The sequence below is a fragment of the Propithecus coquereli genome, unplaced genomic scaffold (genome assembly GCF_000956105.1).
Source record: "Propithecus coquereli isolate 6110/MARCELLA unplaced genomic scaffold, Pcoq_1.0 Scaffold285, whole genome shotgun sequence".
Classification (NCBI taxonomy): domain Eukaryota; kingdom Metazoa; phylum Chordata; class Mammalia; order Primates; family Indriidae; genus Propithecus; species Propithecus coquereli.
In genome coordinates, this window is record NW_012148452.1 from 3283014 (window position 1) to 3310045 (window position 27032).

The window sequence follows — 27032 nt, forward strand, 5'->3', positions numbered from 1 at the left end:
ATGCCCTGGTAGTGGGACCTCAATGTCAGGCAGTGATGTAGGAAGACGAGGGAATCAGGGACCGTATGGGACTGGAGACCAGAGAGACAGGACATCCGTACAGAGCCCCTCCTGCCCCAATCAGGTCTTCAGGGGTCCTTGGCAGTATATGTGGAGACCAGGGGCTCAGGGGCCGTACGTGCTCACGCGTTAGTGTGGAACCGTGGCTGCTTAGTTGCAGCTGGAGAGAAAGCAGAAAGAAGCAGGTCTCCTGGGCGTGGTAGGGGTCGCCCCTCCCTGCCCTCATTTCTTAATAACCCTTGGCTGCCACCCAGAGCGCATGTTTATTTGCCCCCTACCCTGACTCTGTCTTTCTGGGTTTCAGGTGGGACCGTCCCTGGAGCGGGCGCCAGGATGCCCCGGGCGTGTGGGTGACCGGCTGTCTGCCCAGGCCCGCATGCCGCCGCCCCGCGAGGACTGCTCCCCGAGGGCCGCCTGGGGCCCCGCGCCCCGTGTGTCCTGACAAGCAGCCCCCAGCAGCCCGTTGCCACCCGGCCGCCCTAGGGGCGGAGGCGCCGCAGGAGTGAGCTTCCCGGGCCCGCGGAGCAAGCAAGCGGCCGACGGTGGAGGGACCCTGGGGAACGGGCTTCGCGGCTGGCTGGAAACATTTTCCCCAAGCGGTTCCGCAAAATGACCAGCCTGTTCCGTCGGAGCAGCAGCGGCAGCGGCGGGGGCGGCACCGGCGGGGCGCGCGGGCCCGGGGCCGGAGGCGGCGCGGCCGCAGCCCCGCAGGAGCTCAACAACAGCCGGCCGGCCCGCCAGGTGCGCCGCCTCGAGTTCAACCAGGCCATGGACGACTTCAAGACCATGTTCCCCAACATGGATTACGACATCATCGAGTGCGTGCTGCGCGCCAACAGCGGCGCCGTGGACGCCACCATCGACCAGCTGCTGCAGATGAACCTGGAGGGGGGTGGCGGCAGCGTCTACGAGGACAGCTCGGACTCAGAGGACAGCATCCCCCCGGAGGTAGGGGCAAGGCCCGATAATTCACCACCAGCTCCAACCACCGTTTGGACCTCTTAGAGAAGCGGTCCCCGGCCTTTTTGGCTCTAGGGACTGGTTTCATGGAAGACAATTTTTCCACAAACGCGGGTGGCGTAGGGTGCGGGAGGAGCTCAGGCGGCGATGCCGGCTATGGGTAAATACGCTGCTCGCTGCCGCTTACCTCCTGCTGTGCAGCCCCGGGTTCCTAAGTTCCATGGAAGACAATTTTTCCACGGACCAGGTGTTGGGAGTGGGGGTGGCGGAGCTCTGCAGCCCAGTCCCTAACAGGCCACAGACCTATACGGTCGGCAGCCTGGGGGTTGGGGACCGCAGTCTTAGAGGACCTGGGTTAATAACCCCTGTCTGGGTTCTAACTAGCAAGCAGCCTTACTTCCCCTGGGGAAACGTACCACCAGTCAGCTGCCTTTTATGGGCAGAAATCATGCAGTCATTCAACAAACCCTGAACACCTACTCAGAGGTGTGCCAGGTATGGTACCTCTGCGTCAGGGGTCGTCAGAATCAAGGTGCTTGTTAAAAATGCAGATGCCTGGGCCCCACCCCAACATACTGAATCCTACTTCCAGGCCTGGAGTCCTCTAGTGTGTATTTTTAAAGAAAGTCTCTTGAACCTCTGAGGGTCCACCTTGGCCAAGTCAGACAATGTGTCTGTCCTCCCGGAGCTCCCAGTCCAGTGTGGACTAGAGGCAAGAGTCAGGCACTGACATCCCGGAGTGGTAAGTGCTGCGATGGGAGACCTGGAAGCAGCAGAGAGGAGGGGTGGCTTCCCCCAGGAAGGGATGAGACCCGAAGGAAGAGTGGAGCCAGGGAAAGGGTGTGCAGGCACGGGGAACAGCTCATGCAAAGGCTCGGAGGTGAAATGGCGCAGGCCTGGTTAGGGGACTGTCAGGGTCCCAGAGTGAGAGGAGACCAGCGAGGATGGTGAGGCCCTGTCGCTGAGAAAAAGACTGGGGCTGTATCCGGAGAGCACGGGGAGCCACGGAAGTGGGTGAAAGTTCAGACTTGCCAGTTAAATCCCTCTGACCACGGAGTGATGGAGGTGGTAGTGAGCCATCCCCCAGCGGTTCTGCTTTCACTGCTGTGTCTCTCCAGGGAGGTGGCTGGGGAGAGGGGACTGCCACACTGCCACACCGAATCAAGGCCCACCTGCTGGTCCTTCCCAGCCTCACCCAAGAGTTCAGTGCACAACTGGCCCCCCAGTTTCCGCAGAGCCTGCAGTGCTCAGCAAGGCACACAGAGTCTGTCAGTGAGAGGGTTGCTGCCTGCAGGGGCATCTGTGACATGCAGCCATGGACAAGACAAGGACCCAGCAGATGAACCTGTGCCAGGCACCATCTTAAGAGCTTCAGATGTATCATCTCTTCTAATCCCCACAAACTTTGTGATGTGGTGTTATTATTACCCTCGTTCACAGTGAGAAAAGCTAGACCCAGATAGGGCCTCAGAGCCCTTCTCAACACAGCCCTGCAGACAGTCACTCTGCATTAATCAGTCACTCTGCAGGGCGAGGCCTCCTTGCTCTCCCTCCCTTAGTGGCTGCTGCTGGGACTTCTGTCTCCCGGTGGAGGGGAAGCCCTGTGGGCAAAGTCATCTGGCTCATCCCTGTGTCACCTGCAACACCCAGGACACTCCGGGCACATGGGAGGCACTCAGGGAATGTCGAATGAATAAATGCCGCCGCTGTCTTTGCGCAGCAGACTATTGTCTCTCTCCCTTGGTCTGCCTGAATTAGCCAGTGGAAGGAGTATAGGAAAACCCAGATCCTCTTTGTAGGAAGGAGGGATGAGAGAGAGGGAGAGAGTGTGTATGTGTTTGCAGATACAGTTGACCCTTTGAACAATGAGGCGGTTAAGGGCACTGACCCTCCTCGCAGCCCAAAATCTGCATATAACTTTTGACTCCCTAAAAACTTAACTACTAATAGCCTCCTGTTGGCCAGAAGCCATACAGTTGATTAACACCTAGTTTGTATGTTATATGTATTAAATACTGTATTATTACAATAAAGTAAGCTGAAAGAAAGAAAATGTTATTAAGAAAACCGTAAGGGAGGGAAAACATATTTACTAGTCATTAAGTGGAAGTGGATCCTCATAAAGGTCTTCATCCTCAGCGTCTGCACGTTGAGTAGGCTGAGGAGGAGGAGGAGGAGGAGGAAGAGGGGTTGGCCTTGCTGTGTTGGGGTGGCAGAGGCAGAAGAAAACCCACGTGTCAGTGGACCCGTGTAGTTCAAACCCATGTTGTTCGAGGGTCAACTGTACATCCTGCAGGTGTGAGCTGGAAAGAAGATTCTCTGCGAGCGCTGGCCCTTTCTACATCTCATTTGTTCTGACAGTCTGGCAGGTAGGATAATATTTCCTCCTTCGTCCACGGCCCCCACAGCACTGAGCCCCTGCAAGCCTTCACCGCCGCCTAGGTAGGCCTGCACCGTGTGTGCGCGTCTGCTTTTCTAAGAATCTTGCTTTCCAAATTGAGCCTCTTCTCGCACCCCTCCCCTCCCTTGGCGGTTTCCCCAACCCCCCACCTTTGGAGCTCTGCCTGGGCGCATTGGCAGGCAGTGCCTGAGCCAGCGGAAAGTGCTTCGGAAAATTTATGAGCAGCAGCTGGAAGGACAATAACCGCTGACTGGAGAAAGCCCCCTGTCCGGGGCTGATGGATGGTGGGCTGGCCTGAGGGGTATCCTTGCCACAGAGAAATACCTCCTGGCAGATAAATGGCCTAGACTCTGCCCTCTGGAGCACCTGGCAGGCACCCATCACCCACAATGAGTTAAGCCAGGAGGCTATAGAGCTGAAAACTTCAGCACCTTTAGAGCCAGAAGAACAAGCTCTTTGTGGCTGGTGGGGGTGGGAGGAGAGAGGCAGGGGAGGTAGCTGGGGTCACTCTCCCTGGGACTTGGGATCTGCCCTTTTGGAGCTTGCGTGGCCAGCCGCCTGCCTCCCCTTGTTCCCCAGTCCTCTCTTGGAGCCTCTGGCAGACGTCTGGTCTGGCTGCCCCAGGAGGCTGCCCCGAGGAGCAGGAGAGGGTCTCCTGGTGTGGCCAGGGGGGCCTGACCACCCTGAGTCGGGGGGTGGGGGTGGGGTGGCTGCTGCTGGCCGTGCTTAGCAGAAACCTCAGGCAGCTTCCTTCTGGAAATAGTTCCTACTAAGTTCTCCTCACCTCCTCACCCACTCCCTTGGGCCAGCCTCAGAGGCTGGCCACTGTTGGCCTCAAGGCCCCAGCCTGGAACTCTGGCCTTCAGAGCAAAGGGTCGGGGAAACAGGGTGTGTGGGCTGGGGGACAGCAGCAAGTTTTCTGTAGGCACCAGGTACTTGCTGAGCCACTGTCCTGTGCCAGGCACCAGAGATTGGCCAGTGAACAGGAGCAGAGCCTCCAATGTTCTCTCTTTTTTTTTCCTTTCTTGTGGAAATTTGGGATAAACAGAGCAGTGGCCCGCCAAGCAGCTACATTCTTTTTTTCCTGCAAAAGCATCTGTTTAAATACTTTCCGCCTCAAAGGAAAGAACGTTAGTGCATTCCAGGGCAGGAGGCCTCCTTGGGTTGGGCTGGCTATGTGTGCACAGAGCATTGCAGCGTGTGCGTGTGTGTGTGTGTGTGTGTGTGTGTGTGTGTGTGTGTGTAAGTACGCAAGTGCTTACATGGGCAGGCTCACCCACCCACCAGGGTGTCCCTGCGAGGCTCTGCGTGTGCTGGGCACGGCTGGCCTCAGAGCAGAGAGTGCCAGTGCAGCCAGGCCCAGCCCAGACTTGCAGAGGTGGAAGCAGAGGCAGCTTTAGCAGTGACTTCTGCAAACTCACTTGGGGTCTGGGGACTCGGGCCGATTCACAGCGTCTGAGCCCTTCCCATGTTCTTTGGTCTTGGAGGAGATGGGAACAGACCTATAGGAGGGAACAGGAGGCTAAGATGGAGGCCAGGTTGGGATGTGTGGCTGCCTCCTGCCCCAGACGCCTCTGTGCACCTCTGGGAAGGGTCCAGGTTGGTCCACGTAGCAGGAACCCCAGCCTTTGCCCAGCCTGTGACCTTTCCCTGCCCCTCTTCCTGGCTCCTGGCTGAAGAGAGGAGTCCAGGAGAAAGAGCGGCCATCCTGGGCACTGCCCTTACCACTATCTGCCCCAAGAGTGCAACCTGGTGTGTAGTCATTGCACCTGAAGGGGGACACCCTTGTAGTCCAAGTTGAAGACTCACTTCTAAGAAGTGTGTGGCTTTTGCCATGTGACTTAGCCTAGGCCTCAGTTTCCTCATTCATAAAAATGGGGGTAAGCGTCCATATCTTACTATGCCAGGTCGTTGGAGGTTAAGAGGAGATAACGTATGTGAAAGTACTTTGAGAGAGGGCATGATGATGTCATCATCAAAGACTAGCACACGCACAGGAGAGTATGTGAATCACAGTGTACAGCTCAGCGAAGTTTCCCAGCGTACAACAAACCACAGTGTCTGCACCAGATGGGGAAACGCGATCGGTGGCACCTGGAGCCCCCACGCGCCCCTTCCCATCCCTACCCGCCCCACAGAGGGCACCCTGCTCTGCCTCCACCGCTGTGTGTTTCTTTCGCCTGTTTCTGAACCTTACTTGGATGGGTTAATGCTGCTATGAACATTCTTTTGGGGACATGCACTTTCATGTCTGTCGAGTACGCTGGAATTGTGGGGTCAGAGCTAGCCAAGTGTTTAGCGTTAGTAGCGAAGGCCAAACAGTTTGCCGGAGTGCTGGTTGTATCAATTTACACTCCCACCAGCAAGGCACAGAGTTCCCTCCTTACACATCCTCGCCCACATTTGTGTTTGTCTGAATGTTATTTAAATTTGAGGAAGGATGATTAATATGTCTCTCTTTGTTGTCTCTGATTTAGATCTTGGAAAGGACTTTGGAACCTGATAGCTCCGACGAAGAGCCCCCGCCTGTGTACTCCCCACCAGCCTACCACATGCACATGTTTGACCGGCCTTACCCTCTGGCTCCCCCCACGCCACCTCCCCGGTGAGAATCCATCTTGTCCCAGAGCACAGGGTAGCAGGGAAGGGGACCAGGGGTTGCAGTTGTGTACAAACACAGCAGGAAGCTTGGCGGGACCCCTCAGTGTATTATTCCACCAAGAATAGGCTTCCACTGCAGCAAGAAACATTGTAGCTAGATACCAGAAGGAATTTTCAAAATGTACGAATTGCAAGAGCAAACATTTACTAAATTCCTACTCTAGGCTAGGTGGTCCGTAGGGGACACAGAGTAAAGTAAGGCTCAGTCTCTGTTTTCAGGAGCTTATAATCAAGGGAGGTGCCAGAGTAGGAATGACAAACACAAGGAATGTTTGCTGACACTTCCCATCCCAAGCCTATGGCAAACATTGCTAATCAATCACTGTGCTCCTTCCTGCTGAGTCAAGACAGAACTTCAGCATCCTCCTCAACACAGCACTCCCAGGCAGTCACCAGTGATTGAGGGATGGCTGTTTGCCATCCTCGGACTAGGGATGTGGGAATTTTTAAGCAATGGGACCAAGTCTCTTTTGGGGGGATAGTTTGATAACTAGAGGCAGGGGAGTAGACTCCAAGGTCCCTGGAAACTTCTTCCAGTTCAGAGACTATAATTTGGAAGCTTAAAATGAAGCTGGTTGCCAACAGGGTTCCATGGGTCTCTGAGATGCTTGTTTTTCTGGGCTCCATGTTTATGTCGGGGCTGCTGGGAGCCGAGGTGTCGCCTCTTTATCCTGGAACGGCTGTTCCTTAGAATGACTCAGGCCAGGGGTGGGAAGGGATGGGGTAGGTGATGGGACAGGGCACTTGCCCCAGTGGATCCCCCCTTCTGGGGGTCTTGGGAGCCCCCGAGCAGTGGTGGTGGAGAACTCTGTCATCCTACAGGTGTAGCTCCACTTCCTAAGCACCCTTAGGCGCCAGCAACTGAGCAGGTTCCTTACCTACACCATCACATTTAAAGCAGAGGTGGGCACTGTTGTCACCATCCCCATTGCACAGATGAGGAAACTGAGCCTCCAGAGGTCCCATAACTTCCCCAAGACTAAGAGCTGGAATTTGAATCCAGGTCATTGTGACTTCAAGGCTAATCACTCTTCACTGCTGTGTCCTGTCACCTCCCTAATGAGAAAAATCTCTGTAATTGCAGCTTAGGGAGCCAACAGAATCCTAGAAAGCTACTGGGAGGTGGGGGGGTGGTGTTTTGAGTCAGGAACAGGAACAGAGCCAGGGTCTTTATCCCAAGTGCTACCAGGAGACGGCAGGCTATACTGGGGTGGGTCTGGGTGAGACCCAGGTAGGACTTGCACCCTGGGTGGGTCACAGAGCCCAGGGCTAAAACATTTCCCTTTGACATTTTTTTTTAATATCCCAAGATGCTTTTGCAAAAAAGTTTAGTTTCTGTTAGGCAGAGTGGTTCTGCCTATTTTTCGGAAGGGAAAACTGAGGCTATAAGAGAGAGAATCCCTGTGTTGTGTGTGTGTGTGTGTGTGTGTTTGTATTCTTTATAGAGACAATGTCTCTGCCTCACTATGTTGCCCAGCACGGACTTGAACTTCTGGGCTCAAGTCATCCTCCCATCTCAGCCTCCCAAGTAGCTGGGTCTGCAGGTGCATGCCACCGTGCCCGGCTAAGAATCCCAACATAAACATGGCAAGGGTATCCTGGCCACATCCTCCCTCTTATTCTGGCTGGGTGTTCATCCTGAAGCAGGTAGGGTAGGGCGGGGGACAGGGGCAGTGCAGCCCAGCGATGGGAGCCCTACTTGGAGGGAAGGTGACCTCAGCACTAGACCAGGGCTCAGGAGGCCTTCTTCAGACTCTGTGGACTTGGGGCAGGTTACTGCCCTTGCCTGAGGTTCAGGGGCCTGGCTGAGGAAATGAAGGTGGGGCTGGGCTGGGAGCGCAGCCCTGAGAACTTGGGTCACTGAGTTCAACAGAAGCAGACTGCTCTCCTCACCCCCTTCCTGCGGCTGCCTAACTTCTGATTCTTCAGGTGCCTCTGCTCTGTCACCTTTGGCTCATTACTTAACGTCGCCGAGCTTCGTTTGCCTCCTCTGAAATGGGAATACTAATACTAATTTCCACCTCAGCACCGTTATGAGGATTGAGTGAGATGTTGCATGCCGAGCACTTAGCACGGTGCCACGTCTGGACAGACCTTTAACCCGTGGTTTACTGCTCCCTCCTGCTCCCGCTGCACGGGCTGGCCTTGGAGTTCGGCTCTAATGTTGGACATTGAGACCAGTGCCGAGGCTTCCCCCAGAGGCCAGTGTTCAGAAGAGACACATGTCCCTTTGCCCTAGGATGGCTCTGCTAGGTCCACGTGTACCCCAGGCCACCTCCAGGGCCTCGTCCAGTCTCTCCATCCAGGCCATTCATTTCCAGCATTTATCGAGTCACCTGAAATGTGCAGGGGCTGAACCGAGTGTGATGCAGAGATGAAGACAGCCCTGCCTCGTCCCCTCCACTCCCCTCAGGGAGATCAGTCTTAGGAAGCTGTGGACACGGGGGTGGGGAAGCCTGCCTGGAAGAACTGATGGCCAAGCTGTGACCTGAGGGCCACCTGGCATTAGTCTGGTAAGGGCAGAGGACAGGAAGGCATTCAGGCAAAGGAAACAGCACATGCCCGGCAGGGAAGAGGGGACCATTGGGGGAATTCCTCGAAGCATCTAACCACTGAGTGAGGCTGGAGGGGCAAGCAGACCACAAGGGGGGGTCAGGATTAGGCTGGAGAGTGACATGGCCAGATTAGTGTTTTAGGAATCTCCCTCTGGCTGCTAAGGGAGGTCAGAGTTGAGTAGGGCAGTGGTCTGGCATCCTTCTGCCACCTCCAGTCACTGGGGTGCCGGGAGCCTCCAGATGGGCAGAGTTTGGCAGCTTGAGTGTTGCCCTGTGGGGGCACAGAGAAGCAGGCCATCCCCAGGAAGCATGCTTGGAACGCCAGGATCCCTGGGCCCAGACTTTGCCTGACGATCTGTGTGCCCTGGGGACAGGACTTGACCCCTTGTGGACCTCCATGTCTAGTCTACCAAAAATCCTGCCTGAAGCCCTCTGAAATCCTTCTCTGTCAGGTCTGATGTTTGGTGGGTAAACTGGGGGTCTGATGGGGCCTGAAGTTCTAGTTTTGGGGTCTAGGGGTAGAGATTCACGCCGGAGATCTTCCCCAGCCTTCTCTGTCCTTCCCCTCCCCAAGGCTGTCTTTCCCTCCGTCTGTCTGAAAGACGTCTCAGAAACCCAGGGGAGCCCTCCGTACAGGCCGCCTGCTGTTTTTCCGTTGAAATTACAGCCTTGGAAGTTTTTTATTTGCCTCTCAGCTCATTTCTGACATTCCTTTCCAACCACAATGGAGTGCCTGGGCTGCCTGCGCTGGGAGCCGTCTGGCTCTTGCAGCTGTGGGCTGACCTCATCTCCACCGGTGCCAGGGCTGGGGGCGGGTCAGGGGACCGCGGGCCCAGCAGCCAGCGAAACTCAGCTGAGAGCAGGGGCCTCACCCCTCCTTAGGTGACTCAGTGGCTGGAGGGGTCCGAACGCAACTCCGGGGCTCTCCCTCTGCCGCTTCCCCGGGTGGCTCCAAGGTGTGGTTAAGTTGGGGGTGGGCACCCACGTCCCAGATGAAGACCCAGAGACCCCAGGAAGGGCAATGCCCCCGGGGAGGATTTCTCCCTGCTGTGGCTGGGGGTGGTCTGTGAGTCTCTGGGAGATGGGGCATCCTCTCCCCTGCCTCTCAGGCCCTTGGAGAAAAATGAAGCGTCCAGCAGTGACAGAGGGTGGCAGAGGGATGGAGAAAGAAATCTGGCCTAGGCCTGGGAGTCCCAGACCGTTCCTTCTCCCGTGTCTACAGCAGCAGGGTGGACGAGGCGTGCGGGAGTTCCCTTGGCTCCGGTCTGCAGTGCTGAGCTCCCACCATGCGCTGAGCAGCTGGTTATCCCGTCTGCTGCCGCCCCCGCCCCTTCCCCTCTCCCCCGCCCGGCCACCCGCCCAAAATAGAAAAGGAAAGGAAGTTATTTCCATAGTCAGCGGCAGCCCGGAAAAGCTCCCCTCCAGTGAGGGGGCGGGCGGGATTCCTGGAGCTGGAGACCAAATCAAAGCCAGGCCCAAGAGTGAGCACGGCCCCCACCGTGGGCCCTGAGCTGCCTCCTCCGTGTGTCATTTCCCTGATTCAGCAGAACACGTGTCCTGCGGTTGCCACGCTGCAGGCTAGCGAGGAGCTGTGGGGAGCTCCTGGCGGGGCTCCAGGCTGCCTTAGGGCGGCAGGACGGGAGCCTGGGGGTCAGGGAGGGCGTGCACCGCCCGCTCCTTCCCTCTCCACCAGGGGCCTAGCTGTTGACCTCTGCCACGCAGCTGGCCTAGGGAGAGCAGCTCCTGAGCAACCTCGGAACAAGATCCTTTCCGTGCTCATCTCTCCGTATGCCTTTCCAGAACACTGCTCAAGACACAGCCTCGTGAGGGGCTCTGAGCACTTTGGCAGGGAGGTAGCAGTTTCTGGATGAGGAAACTCGGCTCCGGAGGAACACGGTCTCACCCAGGATGGTCTCACCTGCTGGCTGGTGGCTGAGCCAGAACTGGAGCCCAGATCCACTTTACTCTAGGGATCCTGGCATCCGTCCCCATGTGCTCCCTCCCCAGCAAAGCAACGTACAGGTGCTCCATGCTGTCGGTGCCTGTGTATCTGTTCATTTGGGCCATACCTGTTACTCAGCAGCCGTGAGCTCTGCATCGTGCTAGGTGCTAGGGACACAGGAATGAAAGGGCAGGATCCCTGCTGTCCCTAGACATAACATCCACGTCTAACTCCACAACGTTCCACGTTAGCACCGTGAGCAGAGCTCTCTGGGTCTAGAGACCTGCGAGGGGGGTGGGTGATGGGAGGGCAGTGACTGTCGCTGCCGAGGCTGGGAGTTAGCTGAGCTGCTGGAGAAGTCTCCAGTGATGAGACAGGGTGATGGGCCTCTGCTCTGGAGGGAGTGGAGGCCACAGGAAGCTCTGAGCAGGGTCCACCTGCCTGAGGACCTGGTGTGGGGGTCCTCCTGCCCCAGGAGACCTGAGGTTGGGCTTGACTACGCCCTCCCACCCCACAGGATCGACGCGCTAGGCTCGGGACCTCCTCCGAGCCAGAGGCGCTATCGGAACTGGAACCCACCACTGCTGGGCAACCTTCCCGATGACTTTCTCCGCATCCTGCCCCAGCAGCTGGACAGCATACAGGTGACAGGGGCTGCCCCCACCTCCCACTCCCACCTGCATGTCCAGCAGCTCTCTTTGCCCACACAGTTTCACTTCCTGATTTGCGGCTGAACTACTTGTGTTGCCCTGGGTTTATAGGGAAGGAACGCTGAACTGAAAGCCTCACTTCCCGTCTGGGCCTGGAGGTTTCCTGTTCTGCCCAGGGAAGGTGGCAGCCTGGGGCAGTTCTCTCCTGCAGGGGCACCTCAGGCTGGAGGGAGGTGGGCATGGGGCAGCCAGTGGCAGAGGGCCAGGGTACCGCCTTCCCTCCCTTGGGAAGGGGCCAGTGCAGCCTCTCCCCAGACGTTGGCCTGCCCTGGGGGCCCCTGCAGCGGGGACAGGCTTGCCCTGCAGGCAACTGGTACAGGGAGGGTTGAGTTTGGGATCCACGTGGGGGCTGGTGAGCAGTTTGCAAATCCCTTTTCAGGACTATTCAGGGTGTAGATGAAGACACAAGGTGGTCCACAGTGGGGAAGGAAAATAGTTTTTATGTCCTTGCTGCTTCCCCAGCAGACAGGGCTGTTCTGTGGGATTTGGGTTGTCCCATTAGGAGGTGGGGCTAGAGGATCCTAGGAAAGGGCACGTGTACACCAGATGTACTTGGATGTCTGTGCAACAGGTGCCCTGTGAGTAGGCATTCAACATGCTCGCTCCCTCTTCAGGGTAACCCGGGGGGCCCCAAGCCTGTGAGCAGAGAAGGAGGCCCACCTGTCACAGCCGGGCCTGGGCCCGGAGACCAGGAGAGCCGCTGGAAGCAGTACCTGGAGGACGAGAGGATCGCGCTCTTCTTGCAGAACGAGGAGTTCATGAAGGAGCTGCAGCGCAACCGCGACTTCCTCCTTGCCCTGGAGAGAGGTGGGCTCTGGGTGGGGAGGGGTGGGGGTGGCGCTGGGCCCGCTTCTCCATGGCTACGGAAGGGAGTCAGTGCTAGCCTTGGCCTTGCAGTTCAGAAGAGCACTGAGCTGGAGGCCAAGGGTGCCAGGTGCTTTCTGTCTGACTGAGGCACAACTCCCACCAAGTTATCCCGTGGGAGCCCCAGAATTCTGCTCACAGGGACCTGGGTCACCAGCTACCCCTCCTCCCTTGAGACTCAGAGGAAAAGGGAGGTGCCCTCTTAGGCCCTCTCCTTCCCTTTGCACATCTGCTCTGTGCCAGCCATGGGCCCCTTGGCAAAGGGTGACAGGGACAATAGAGCACCGGCCACAGGCAGGCGTGATGTGTCTGGAGTCCCAGGAATACAGTGACTGGGTCCATGGGCGCCAGAGTGGGAAAGACTCCCTGAGAGGAGGACCTTAGAGCAGGGATCTCGAGTTTTTGGGCTATTTGAGTTTTCTTTGGGTGGAAGACCCTGCTCCCCAGCCTGGCTACCTTTTTCCTGCAGGGTGGGAGTGTGTTTGGGCTGGAGGAGGCGAAAGGCCATGGAGGTCTGTTTCGTGTGACGGTCACAGGGTGAGGGCTTGTGTGAGTGTGCAACTGATGGTGTGTTGGTGGGGAGGCGCGGGTCGTGCAGGGAGAACGCTGGGCTGAGATGGAGGAGGCCCAAGGCTGGCCCTGGTCCCACAGCAAAGGTGCCGGAGGTCTCAGGGCTTTCCTTTTAAATTAGAGGGTTTGGACTCTATGATCTCTCAGGGTCCTCCTAATTCTGACGTTCCAACATTCTGGGTGGTTGTCAGGCAGTAGTTTCTGTTATTGCTGGTTCTTTGAGAGCCAGTAGACGTCGTGTATATACACGTATTTGTGTGCCTGTGCGTGCTCATGTGTGATTCTGGGGGTTCGGCCTCCAACAACCTCCTGTGTCTCAGCCCAGCCTGCCCCTGGGAGCCCGGAGCTAACTTCCCTGACCCGAGAACATGGTCCTTTTCCAGATCGATTGAAATACGAATCCCAGAAATCCAAGTCCAGCAGTGTGGCTGTCGGAAACAACTTCAGCTTTCCCTCTCCTGTCCCAGGTAACCTTGCCTTCTGGGGAGAGGAGCTTGGAGGGTGTGGGGGGTCACACCCCAACTGTGCTTTGCATATTTGGAGTTTGGGGGTAGAGTGGGGAAATAGAGGGTGGGGGGCCTTGGCTTCCTCAGCAAGCTGGAGGGGCCGCTTCTGCCCCCACATCCACACCCATCATGGAGATGGCTGTTCCACTTAACAGCCCTGGGTCCTTACCAATCCAGCGGTTGCTGGGGTCTCTGAGCCCACAGCTGCGACTGGCCACCACAGGCTGGCTGAACTCCTAACCTGTGCTTGGAGTATAGGCTAGAAGGGCACCCTGCCCCTTGCAACATCCCGTGGTGGGGAGTGGACGCAGGAGGGACTCACAGACATATAGGGCTTGGTCTTTGCCTGGGGGAACTCTTGTAAGCAGATATGTCCAAGAAATAGGCAGAGCAGCCCAGCAAAGCCAAGGACATACTTGTTGATCATAGCAAATGCATGGAGAGAAGGAGGGCAGGATTAATCTGGGAGAGTTCATTCATTCATTCAGCAGTGGGGAATACCTGCCATCTGCTAGGCCCCACCCGAGGTGTTAGAGAAAGAGAAATTTCAAGCTTTGTGTACAAGGTGGTGAGAAGAAAGTATTGCCTCAAAAGAGGGCTGGGCCCCTCTGCTCAGGTGTCCTAATGGCCGGAGGAGGACCTGGGGTTGGGGGCAGCAGTGCTATGGGGAAGCACAGACCAGAGGGCTGAGCCGGAGCTGGGAACATGGGGCACAGGCCCAGGAGTCCCTGGTTCCACACGTGGTACCTGGACTCTGCACCTGTGTGCGAACAGCAGCCCCACCCCCTCCCCTACCAAGGCTGCCTCCCTCCCTCCCCCACAAAGGAAGACTCAGCAGCTTTCGCCTAGAGCAGACCTCACGTGGTGCCGTGGGGTGGGGCAGGGACAAGGGGGAGCTCAGCCCTTACAGAGTGTAGTGGAGGGCGCAGAGCAGTTCAGCTGACCCCAGCTGGATGGTAGAAAATCCCATGGAACTGATTCATAAGCAACAGGCTGGCAGCTTAAGCCCCACCAGATGCGCATCTGGGAGTTTTAACCAGAGCCTCTTGTCCTTGATCCTGAATTAACTGGAGACACCAGGGCTGCTGAGATGGATCAGAATGACTCAGAGGGGACTTAGCAGGCAAGGTGACTGGGGATTAGCTGCGTTGCAGGATGGAGAGCAGGGGCTTTAGCATGGGTGGTGCGAGACCCGAGTGGGTGCTCACTGAGCCTGGCGCCTGGGTGGCCCAAATGGGTTCTGACTCTAGGACTAGCCCCACTCTCATTCCTACTCGCTAAGTAAACAGAAACCCTATGTCTGGGAGGGAGGAATGGAGGAGCCTGACCCTGGAAGGAGAAGGGACTCGCCTCTGGTGAATGCCGGCTCTGTACGGTCACCCATCTGACTGTCACACGTGTGCCAATGAACGTTTAACAGCCTGCTCTTGAGTGCACAGGAAGCCCAGCTCGCAGCACCTGGCGACCTCCATGGTGGAAATACTCCCACCACGGCTGCTTTCAAGCTACCAACATGACTTCTGGAACCGTAGAGTTAGTCAGAGAAGCGGGCAGTTGGGACCCCCTGGCTCTCCACGCACACGGCAGACCATGAGACGGTTCCCATTTTTACAAAGGAGGAAACTGAGGCCCACGGAGCGGAAGAAGTGCTCCCAGAACCCCGCGTGTCCTTGTTTCAAACTCCCCCTTGGCCAGGGAAGAAGCCGGTTCTTTGCGCCCTTCCTCAGACTGGCGGCCGCTCTGCTCTCTGGCCGGCCCTCACCAGTGTCTCCTCCTTCCAGGAACTGGTGACGCCAACCCCGCTGTGTCTGAAGATGCCTTATTCAGGGACAAGCTGAAACACATGGGAAAGTGTGAGTCCAGCCCACGCCCCCCTTCCCTCTCCCATTCTTCTGAGCCCTGTGGGCTCACGGGAGGTGGGGACCCACCCAGAGTGTTTAGTGGGCCGACTCTTGGTGAACCGAAGTGACATTTTAATCGCAGGCTGGCTTCCTCAGCCTTCCTGCCTCACTTCCCTCTGCAGCTGAGTCTGGATACAAATTAAGTTTTAAATCCTCTTGAGCCAGCTGTCTGCAGAAAAATAATGCGCCGACTGGAACACTCACGTTCTCTGTGCGCAGACGCCCTCGCTAAGCCGCGCTCTGTGAGGGCGGAAGGCCTTCAGCGGGGGGACCTCTTTCCACAAAGTCCTGCCAGCCCAGAATGCCCCTTTTCCCTCCCCACCATGCAGCCCCACAACCACGCGTGCACGAGGCTGCCCTCCTTTCAGGCTCCGTTGCAGGGAAAATCTCAGATTAGTCACGCAGATCCCAGAACCAACTCTGGAGGTGGCTAGGGGAGGGGCAAGGCAGTGGCAGTGGGAAAGAAAGCCAAGATGCGACGCAGTCTGTCGCAGCTGGGGAAGCAATACCCGGATCTTGGGCTGCCGGCCGTCCCTAGGTCTGGCTCGTGGTGGCCTGTGCTGCCCCTGCAGGCCGACCTGGAATGGCAGCCTGGCTCCCCGGGTGGCATCCTGGGTCTGTGATTCCTGTCACCTCCCCCTCTCCAGGCTCCCATCCTGGTCTTCCCCCTTCCCCTACCTGGGGTGGGGGGGCTGGTCCTCCCGGGCCTCCCTATACCTGAGGGGAGGCCATCTGGTGTTCTGGCTGCCGAGAGAATGACTCACAGGTCTCTCTGCCCCCAGCCACCCGGAGGAAGCTGTTTGAACTCGCCCGAGCCTTCTCTGAGAAGACCAAAATGAGGAAGTCAAAGAGGAAACACTTGTTGAAACATCAGTCGTATCCTTTCCAGCCTGGCACTGGGTTGGGGAGGTGGAAACCAAGGGTCACTGAGCAAAAACCCCCACTGGAATCCCTGCGGCTGTGACCTCCTCCAGGAGTGGTGGCCTCCCCTGCCTCCCATGAGCCAGGCCACCAACGCACTGCCCATCTCCTGGTGCCGACGCAGAACCAGGCCTAGGGTGCGGGGCTACAGCTCCTGTCGTCCTTCTGCAGGCTCAGAAGTTGTCCTACAAACTTCTTGCTTTTTTGGTCGGGGGTAATCTGCATCTTGGGAGAAAAATTGGTTCTTCCCTCAAAAGCAGCAAATCTGTCTCTGATTTCTCTAGCTGAACTGGTGCACGGATCCCCCATTGCAAGCACGCTGGCCTTGCCTTCTCATGTTCAGTTCCTCCAGCAGAAATAAGGTTTTCCACGTTTTCGCCTGAACTCCCATCCGGGCTTGTCACCCAGGGCCCAGGATATTAGAAGCTTAACAACCAAAGGGGAGTGGGGAGAGAGTCCCTTCTGTCCCCAGAGATGGGAGTGGGTGGGAGTGTCAGGGCCTGGCTGCAAGGCTGACAGCAAGAAGGAGCTAGCAGAGGCAGTACTGGGGGTCAGGCGGGTGTGGTGGTTGCCTCCTGGGCTTCGAGGGTGGGACAGAGAACTGGGAGAACTAGGGCAGTGCCTACCCACCCTTGGGACAGTTTTCCTGAACGGCCCGCCAGGCTAGGGGCTGCCGCGTCCACAGCCAATCTCCTGGACGATGTGGAGGGCCACGCTTGTGGTGAGACAGGAGGGGAATCTTAAGCTCCAACTTGCCTATGACTGGTGACTCTCCCAGAGGAGGTCCCGGGTGTTTCATGGGTGGACCCAACCTGTCAGGGAGGGAGCACCCATCCTGGGGACATGTCGAGGGTTGGTGGGCAGGTGACCCAAAGAAACGGATCTTCCCCACTTGGTCCACATTGCTTCTCCCTTCCTGCAACCCCTGAAAGGGGGTCCTAGTCCCACCTCCACCTAAATCTCTACGTGCGACACAAAGTGCCAGGTACCGTCTCTGGGGTATTCTCTGGGGTGTGAGGGGGCAGACAGGCTTAACCACATGGAGGGGCGTCAACTTGGGAACCAAGCACTGGGCAGGACTTCCATCTTCGAAGTCTCACTCCCCACGCTCTGGCAGTCTGTGGGCTTTTACTGTCACCCAGTCCCTTCCGAAGGCCTTGTGAGCCACAAGACCCTGCCAGGCTAACAACTGAACCCCAATCCCCGTGCCACACTGCAAGAGGGGCCCTCGGGGGTCGGGAGACATCTAGAAACAAGGACAAGAAGGGGCTTGGAGGTTATCTAGATAGTCCAACTTCCCTGTCCCATTTACAGATGAGGAAACTGAGCCCCAAAGAGGAGGGAAGAACTTGTCCAATGTCTCAGAGCTCAGTGATGGAGCCAGGCCAGCACCCGGGGGTCCCACTGCCTCTCTCACCAGATCCATGCATCTCCCACCTGGGGTGCGGCATGTGTCCCGAATGAAGGGGGCAGAGAGAGTCTGAGGGACCTGCCTGAGCAAGGCCCTGCAGGGCGCAGGGTGAGGCAGCTTCCCTCTGCTTTTCAGATGAAGACTTCCGGGGAAGGCGGCAGGAGACCCCCAAGGTGGAGGAAGCCCTGCGAGAAGGACAGTAAGAGGTAAGGCCTGGAGCCATAGCTGCCCCGGGACTGGCCAAGGCCAGGCCCTGTCACCTCCATACCCGTGTCTTCTCAGGTGTCCAGAGGTGCTGGGCTGAAACAGCTGGGTAGCACAGGTCTTGGGTCTCCTCCCTCATAGTCGTGGCAGGGACACAGGTTTCTACATGGCAACAAGTCCTCTGTATGTCTTCTGTTCATTCATTCATTTGACGAAAGATAAACCATATCTGCCTGTGACAGGTGCTGAGAACAGGAAAACAAAAATTAGCTTTGACCTTGAATAGTTAACAGCCCAGTTGAGAAGATAGTCCAGGACACACGTGGCACAGTGAGAGGACAATTTAAGAAAAACAGAGGTGGCCTCAATCCAGCCATGCACACACACAACTCTCTCGAGCCCCCTGCTTGGGTTGGGTGGCCTGGGACCTGCCACAGCCAGAGGAGGAGGGATGAGGAGACAGGTCCTCCAGGGAGCTCTGTTTCTGGCTGGAGCCCTGGACCCTGGGGCTGTTTTTCCTCCTCTCTCCCCCTGCACCCCTCGAGGGGAGAAACAGAATGCTAGGGCCTCCTGCAGGACTTGTCGCACTTGTCCCTCTTCCAGCCCCCTCCCCCTATCAGGAGGCAGCCTGCCCACCCTTCCCCAGCTGCTGGTCTGGTCCCAGGGGGCAGCATCCACAAGGCTTTCTTGGGCTGACAGTGTGGCAGGTGTGGTCCCCTTTCAAACCCTCAGGAAAGTCATGTGGAGGCGACATAAACCAGGAAACACAAGCACCCCTCCACCTGGGCAGCCGGCCCTCACTCCCCTGCGGCTGCCTCCCTGCCACAGCCCTCTCCAGGCACTTCCAGCCCCTTCCATCCTCCTCAGGCTTTGCCCACACACAGAGCTGCACCCCACCCCCCACTTCGCTGGGGAGCCTGCCAGGGAATCGCCTGCGCCCCCACTCCATGTTGCTGCCATCTCCCACCCCCCTTGTCCTTCCCACTGGTCCCTGGGGAAAACAGGTCCTGTCCAAAGCCACCTGTGCTGGAACCTGGCTCATGATTTATCCTCTCATAGAACTTGCAGCTTTCCCCTCAAGTTTACATTCTCCTCCTCCCCCCCTTAAAAACCAGGGGTCCCTAGTATCTTCCTCGGCATGCTCCTTCATCTACTGCAGGCTGGCAGCCCTTGCCACCACCCTGATTGGCTCAAGGAGGTCACCTACCAGCTCCAGGGCCCCATGCTAGTCTGCACTCTCCAGGTGCTCTTCCCACTGATGCCCTCCCTCCACTCCTGTGAGCCGGGAAGCCTGTTGCTCCTCTCCCTTCCTAAGTACTGGCTCTGCCTGTTGCTCTGCCCTTGACCCTCTTCCAGTCTCCTCACTCCCCACTCTCTGGCAGCGCCACCGCCCCCTTTTATAGCACCAGCAACACTTCTGTGCAGTTGGCTCCACAATCTGAATCTCCATCACAGTTATTTCCAGATCTGCTCCGTGTCCCCAGCTGCACCCACAATTGTCCTTTCAGCCTTGGATGTCAACTCACCGAGAGCCAGACAGTGTCTGCTCCTGACTGCCCTTTCGTTTCTCCTATTCCTCCCATCGCCTAATAGCCCTAGTCTCTTCGCTGCCCCTTCTCTGCTTCCCCACCACCAGAGCACCACTTAGTTCCCTTTCTCCCTGCTCTTTGAACGGGTCTTCTGGGTGAAGTCGTACGAACTCCTCAGCCTGGTGTCTGGGCCTACCAAGTTCTGGCCCCAGTTTACTTTTCTGCCCCTATAGGTCCCATGCTAGCTCCTCTGAGCTCCCAGTCTCGGAACGGGCCAGGCCCCCGCCCCTACAGCTGCTTCTCCCCGGAATTCCATGCCCCCACTCCAACTCCAGCTGCCAGAGTCCTTGCAGCTCGGCAAGCTGGAGCATCTCTAGGAGTTTGGATGAGGGAGATGACACAGGCAGAGTTCCAAGGCTGATCCAGATGCTCAGGAGAAAGAAGTGTCCTGTCTTTGGTAGCTTCTGCCCAAAACTGTCTCTCCAAAAGCCAATGACCAGGAAAGACCACTGGGCTCCTCTGAAAAAGACTTCTCCCATCCCTTTCCCTGCCAGGTGACAGCAGCTCCTCCTCTCCGGAGGTGATGTGACCCCGTGGGGACAGCCAGAGTGCAACACTGGCCCCCAGCTGAAGGGCCCAGCTGCAGCCAGAGATGGTGCTTGACAACCGAGGCCTAGTGGTCTTCCGGCCACAGTCCAGCCCAGCCACTGCCATTTTCCTTGGGACTTAGAACTTCGGAGTTGCCATCCTGCCATCAGAGGAAGGACCTGGGGCTAGAGGCACCAGCCAATCAGAGCCCCTTTTGTAGCCAGGCTTTTCTATGGGCAAGGAGTGGAAATGCGGGGACCAACTCCCCTTCTGGAAAAAAAAAAAAAAAAAATTCCAGGAAACAGGCAAAAGTTTGAGTGTGGGAAAAGGCAAAATGACCCTACCAGAGGCTCTGGTCTGAAGGTGGAGCCCCTGCCTCCTGCCCTTCCCCATCTCTCCTGCTTGCAGACTCTACCAGCCCTCACCCCCACTCACATCCCCATTCCCCTCTGGCCACCTTGTGACCTTTCTCCCCGCAGCCTCCTGCACCTCGGCCTTTCCCCCGCCTGCCGACCCTCCGCACGACCCCTACCCACAGTGCGGTGGGAGATCCCTGGGCACCCTCTGTTGGGGCAGCCTCCCTTTCACCCAGCAGGGATGGAGAGGGTGGGGCCCCGGAGGTGGAGACTCAGGCTAGGCAGGGTCTTTAGTTTGGCAGGGGACTAAATCCAGTTCCCGAGTCATGCCACAGTGGGGGCCCACAGGGCCTCTGGCTCCCCAGCTGGACTGGAAGTCATGCAGGCCTCCAAGGGCGGCAGCAGCCGTTCCGGAGTGACCGTGAGAAGGCGCAGGCGGAAAAGCAAGGTGGAGGGGCTGTGCCTCAGGGTGGGAGCGCCTGGGGCAAAAGGGCTTGCCGGGTGCTGCTTGCGAAGAGCGAGGTGCTGTGAGGAGGAAAACTCCGACTCCATGAAAGCTAACCCGGCACCAACGACTGCCAGGGGCAGCGAGGCCGCCGCGTCTCTCTGGCCCCGCCCTCGCCATGGGACCGCGCGGGCCTTCCCTAGCGCGGGACCTTGGGCGGGCCACGGGCGCCGGAAGCGCGGGAGCAGCCTGGGCTCGCTCCCCGGCGCGGGTATGGGGCTTGGGAGTGGGCTCCGATCCTGGGGAGGCCTCGGTGGCCCCGAGTTCATGAGGGCGCAGCGGAGGCGAGGCCGCGATCGCACTTCGCCCCGCCCAGACTCAGGAGCCCCCAGAGCTCCCAAGAGCTGCGGGCGCAGGAGGCCGGACGCGCCGCCGCCGAGCGTGACCAAGTTTGGAAGCGCGCGCGGCGCCGGGGACGCTGGCGCGGGGGCGCCTGCCGAGGAGGGGCGCTCGTCCTCCGCTGCTCCCCGTGGCAAGGCCTGCGGTCCCAGGACCGCCCCCCGGGCCGCCAGCGCGAGCTCCAGAGGGGTCTGAGCCCGAGGGGCAGAGAGGGGGCTTTGGCCCTGACCCCTCCCGCGCCAGAAACGGGCGCAAAGTAGGGGAAGCCCCAGCCCCACGTCTGTGTGTGTTGCTTTGTTATTTTTTTCCTCCTGTGTGTGGGTTTTTTCTTGGATCTGTTTCATAGGAATTCCTGTAATAAAGACTTGGTGTTCTCTTGGTGCTCTGATGTGGCGGGCGGCGTGGACTGAACCCTCCCTCCTGCTCCCTCCTCCCAACCTGGGGCAGGGTTTGGTCCCTGGAGCCCCGGGTCGCATCCACGGGCCACCTGCCTCGCCCGCCCCAATTAACCCGCAGCCAACCTAGGGCCAAAGGGCTCAGCCGTGTCTCCGCTACCCTCACAAAGTGACACCTGCTGTCCGCACTGCAACCTTGCTGACCTGCCGGCTTTGTCCAGCGCCGTCACCTTCCTGTTTGCCCCAGGGAAGTAAACCGCTTGTCTCCAGGCAAAGGAAACACCATGGGGAAAGCCAGTCTGTTGGGAAAGCTCCAGACGGTCACCTCCCTAAATAAATAGCTTCTAGATTCAAGGCCGGACTGTAGGGAAGTGCTATCTCAGACTTCAAAGGACGGCAGAGATCTTCCAGTTCGTATACCTCTAGCTTGCCCTTCTCCCCAGCTCAGTGAGGCTACCTCCCACTACAAGGACAGAGAACTCGCTGCCCAGAGTAAGCTGGTGCCGTTTCCAGACAGGGCCGTTCTCAAGGTTAAAAAGTTCTTCCTTGTGTTGAGCCAAAGGCCTCCTTGCAGCCTCCAACCACACTTCTGGTTCCTGGGCTCTGGGTCACGGGGCCGAGGCTGCTCCTCTTGCCCCCATGCCATGTTTGAGCTCAGTGGCCCCTCTCTTCCTGACAATTCCTGTTCCCCCTGCCCTTCCTTCAGGTTCCTCTACCATCAGGGTCTGGCACCACCACCAGTTGGACCCAGGTGGACTTGTAAAGTGGCATACCTGGACAGCTGGTTCCACCTGTGCTTTATTAAGCAAACCAAGATGACCCTCCAGTGCTGGTTCTCTGCATGGTGTTTACTGATAGTGCAGACCAGTGTAATTCCTGGAGCACAGCCTCAGCACTGCATGGCAGCTTGTTAGAAATGCCAATTCCCAGGCCCACCCCAGACCTACTGAGTCAGAAAGTCTGGTAATCCGTGGTTCTGATGTACACTATAGTTTGGGAGCCACGGTGCTAGGCCAGTACCTAGAATTGGCTGCACAGAATCACCTGAGTAGCTTTTTTAAAAATCCTGATGCTCAGTACCGCAGGCCAATCACATCAACAATTATGTTTTTGTTTTTCCAAGCTCCCCAGGTAATTCAAATTTGCAGTCAATTTTGAGGACCAGCACACCAGGCAGTCTGTTAGGTGTTTCATATTAACCCAATTGATTTTGCCCAATAATGGCCACTTACAGGTGATGAAATGACTGTTCAGAGAGGTTCATTAATGTATTCAAGATCACAGAGCTAGGGCATCATGAAGCCAGTAAAGGGGGCCCAGAGCTGCCTGACTCCAAAACCTATATTGCCTCCTTTACACCCCTGCTGCTCAAAAAGTGCTCCAAGTACCAGCAGCATCAGCAGATTCTCCGTCACCTGGATGCTTGTTAAAAATGCAAATTATCAGGCCTCATTCCAGCTCTACTGAATCTGAAACTGAGGTGCATTTTAACAAGCCCTCCAGACGATTCTCATACATATTCAAGTTTGAGCACCACAGTTCTACAACCTTCCTACTCAAAGTTTGGTCTGTGGAGTAGCAGGATCGGTTATCATCTGGGAGCTTGTTAGAAACACAGAATCTCAGGCTCTGCCCCAGACCTATTGAATCAGAATGTGTATTTTAACAAACTCTTCAGGTGCCTTGCATGCACGTTAAAGCTTGAGAAACGCTGCTGTCGAACACTGGTTCTCAAACTTGCTGTACATTAGAGTCATTTCTGATGTGTGGCTCCCATTCCCAGAGATTCTGACTTAATCGGTTTGGGATTTAGCCTGGGAATCAGAGTGTGAAATCTCAGGTGATTCTAATATGCAGCAAAGCTTGAGAACCATACACCATTTTGCTTAATGGTATAGGCGAGACTGAAGGTGATTGTAATGAAAGAGAGAAAAAGAGGGAGAACGCTTATCAGGTCCGACAAGGAATGCAGAAGACGAAGCCTCTATTTGATGATGAGCCCCTGACTCCCAGCTGAAGGTGAGTATAGGACCCAGGAGCAGGGACAGGCTGGACCAGGTGACTGCCCCAGCCATCTACCCTCATGCACCATGCTTATCTACAAATGCTGGGCTCCTGGTATCCACAGATGATACTCACAGATTTATATCTTCTGCAAAAATGCTGAGCCAGGATAACTGGGGTCTAGTCCAGCTGGTCCTCCCTCCCCTTCTTATCCTTTTGAGTCCCCACGGCTCAGCCCCAACTCAAAAGGAGGTCAGGGGTCTGGGAAATGCCATGCCCAGGAGGAACTGGCCTGGTTATTACCATGCTGGGGTCTCAACCCTCCCTCTGTTCTCTCGAAGCACCTGGTTGGGGGTAGGGGATGGGGGTTGGAGGGAAAAACAGGAGAATTTGGTGTGAAGAACAAAAGAGGCAGGCACAGTGTGGGACGATGAAAGTGGTAACTCTTCATTGAGTGCTTATTGTGTGCCAGACACTTCTGGGGTGTTTTTCATACATTATTTTACCTAATCCCCACAACAATTATATGCAATCAGTATTATTACTCCCATTTCACACACAGATCAGGAAACTGAGGCACGGAGATGCTAAAGTCCTTACTCTACACCTACCCTCAGTAAAAGTACCTGGATTTGAACCCAGGTAGCTGAGCTCCAGAGCTGGTACCTAAACGCTAGGCTGTATGTTGGAGGTAGGGGTGGGGGTGGGGTGAGGGTACAAGTAATAAGATCCAGGACTCCTGCAGAGATGCAATTTGTGGCACACAGAAAGGACCCATTTGCTCAAAAACATCTCCACAGTGATCCGTGATTCAGCAGAGTACTGGAACTCCCCCATTAGCATTCTTTATCTGGTTTTAAAAACAATCTCTTAGCATTTCCATTAAATGGCAAATATGCTATTGAGAGAGAAGCACATGAACTCCTTATGACCATTATCACAGCATAGATTAATTTGTTGGATTAGCGGGCTGTGCCAGCTGGAGGAAGAGTTGGAAATTTCTGGAGCTAGGTGGGAGGGCCTGAAGGGGGCTGTGTAAATCTACTGCCACCTGGTGGTCATCTTGCAGAAGTGGCAGTCGCTGGCCCCGGAGAGACCCAGCACCCAGAAGGAAGATGTCAGCACCTGTTGGGCCTGAGGCCAAACAGAAGGGGATTTACTCTGTTCACGTGATCATGTGTTTTGTAGAATTTGTAAAACAAAGACAGTTTTACTTTTTTCTTAAAAAGAGTCACTAAGATTATGTAAGTTTCAGGCCCCACAAAACCAGTATCTATCTTGTCTGGAGAGCTGAGTTCTGGAGTTGGGTGTTCTTTCTAGAGAGTGAAGAGTCACAATTCTTTATCAGGCCAAGAGACTCTGGGGTGAGGAGGTGTGAAGCTCAGTCCAATTTAGCAGAAGCCTCCTTGCTATGACCTTGCTATTCCAAGTGTGGTCTGTGGATACAGTGACCAACTGTCCTGGTGTCCCCAGATGCAGAACATTCAGTGCTAAAACTGGGAAAGTCCTGAGCAAACTTGGGCCATGTGGTTACCCCATCTGCAGACTAGCAGCACTGGCATCAACCTGGAAGCCTGTTGGAAGTGCACACCCAGGCTCAGTCCAGGGTCCCCAGGAGGTTCACGTGCACACCAAACACCAAGGTGCTCTGACTTCCCACACCAACCCTAAAATGTCCGCCTTCAAGGGGTCTCGTCTTCAGTGGCTTGCAAATCCCCACAGAGTGATTCCAACTGTCCTTTAATTTCAACAGTACATTTGAAACATATTGTTTCCTTGGTGCAGTGATAAGGACCTCCAAGGGAAGGTGTGGGCATAAAGTGTTTATTTCCCCTCTGCCAGAACTGAATTCTCCTTGGGGCAAGCCCCCGTTTAGTTTAGAGTGGGAAGCCATGTGAAAATGGCTTGTAAATTGCTAGGTGGGATTTAACGGTAGGACATTGATGCTCTTAAGCATGGAGTAATCAGAAATTGTTATCATCATCACTTGTATTTATTGAGCAGTTACCATACACCTGGCACTGTTTTAAGCACTTTTCCAGTATTAACCCACTGATGCTTCACTACAATCTCTATGCTAGGTGCTATGATTATCCCCATTTTACAGACAGTGAAGCTGAGGCCCAGAGGATTGTAAAATAGGACTATCCATCAGTAAGGCACAGAGGACACCCACAGGTGGAAATGACCAGGATGCCCAGTGCATGGTGGGGCAGGGGGTTATTTCCATTCAGCCACAGCTCTCTCCCTAGCAGTGTCTCTGGGGAAGGCCTCAAAGAACTCTGGCCTGGGAGGGACGTAGGGAGGGCCAGATGTGGGCAGGCAGCAAAAAGAGGGCTGAGGTCACAGAATCCTCATTTGTCCTGACTTGGCTTTATTCATCCGTGCTGTTCACTGGAAAACTCTAAGAGCCAGCCAGCTCTGGGCCAAGCACCAGGCCGGAGTGGAGAAAGAGTCCAGTTCCTGCCCTCAAAAAAGCTGGGCTGGACAGACTCAGGAGTAAACAGAGTTACAGCACAAAGGGAGACAGAATAGCTCCAGGAGGAGGGAGCAGATCAGGGTCACTCACCCAGTCTGGCCAAGTGTGTGCTGGGGGCTGAAAAGCCTTCCCACTGAATTGACTCTCGACAGGAAGCCGAGGAGTGGCTGTCGGAAGGAGAGCACTGGAAAGGCAGCACAGCCCAAGCCCCTGAAGGAAGACAAGGCACTCTGCCTCCTCTCCTAACACCGCCCTGCCTGCCTTGCACCCTTGTGCTCGGACTCAGTAGGCCTACAGTTCTTATACTGGCGATTGAATCTATTCTACTGCTTTCCCCCTTTCAAACTAACTGCTCCCTGATCCTGGTTCTCCACCATAGGTGAGTAGCAGTATTCGTGATTTCACCAATATGCTGGGATTTTTGCTTATCAAAGCTGTTCCACTTTTGGGGATGCAGTTCTTCTTTTTGTCTGACAACCTCCATGCACTGCTTATAGGGCACTACTTAAAAGCTGTGGGCAGAGTGTAGGGAAGCCACAGGGAATGGCCTAGACCCTTCACTCTCCTCCTTCCTTCAATTCCCCTGCCAATGCTTCCCGTTGGTGGTACCAGCTAGAGTCTAGCTGAATGCAGAGGGGAAGGGGCTGGGGGATGCAGCCCACAGAAGTCAGCCCCCTGTGGCACAGAGCAGGGTGAGGGATGGCACACAGTGGGTGTGGATCTGCATGGGCAAACGAGAGCTACTCAGCACTCATTAACACATTGATTGCCATGTGAGTTGTATTTAACTCATACTTGTTTTGAGCCCGGGGCTTTGTGAAGCATGTGTAACTCACACATCTCTTTACCTTGGGAGCTGCATGAACTATTTTTCAAGTTGCATATAACTCACACACAGAAAACAATAAAAAATAACAATTTTTTTTATTAAATTAGAAAGGATTGTTTTGTTTTTGAAGTTTTTATTCTACTTTTGTAATAAAACACCATAGCCCCAAGAAAAAAAATTTTTTTTTTCTAATGTGGCAGTCAATGTGTTAATCAGCGTTATGGGCTGAAATGTGTCTCCCTTGAATCCATATGTTGACGCCCTAACCCCCAGTACTGCAGAATGTGCCTGTATTTGGATGAAGGGTCTTTGAAAAGGCAATTACATCAAAATGAAGTCATT

At 56.0% G+C, this 27032-nt stretch overlaps 1 protein-coding gene across 1 annotated transcript; it reads left to right on the forward strand.

Moving 5' to 3' along the window:
• The first annotated feature begins 364 nt into the window (after window positions 1-364).
• On the forward strand, window positions 365-20053 carry CUEDC1 (CUE domain containing 1). Its single transcript, XM_012648408.1, has 10 exons — window positions 365-1008; window positions 5899-6026; window positions 11097-11223; window positions 11904-12096; window positions 13107-13190; window positions 15011-15082; window positions 15913-16006; window positions 16714-16772; window positions 17598-17668; window positions 19750-20053. Exons 1-9 carry the CDS (start codon window positions 670-672, stop codon window positions 17663-17665), a joined length of 1164 nt encoding a protein of 387 aa, XP_012503862.1. The 5' UTR covers window positions 365-669; the 3' UTR covers window positions 17666-17668; window positions 19750-20053.
• The last annotated feature ends 6979 nt before the right edge of the window (window positions 20054-27032 follow it).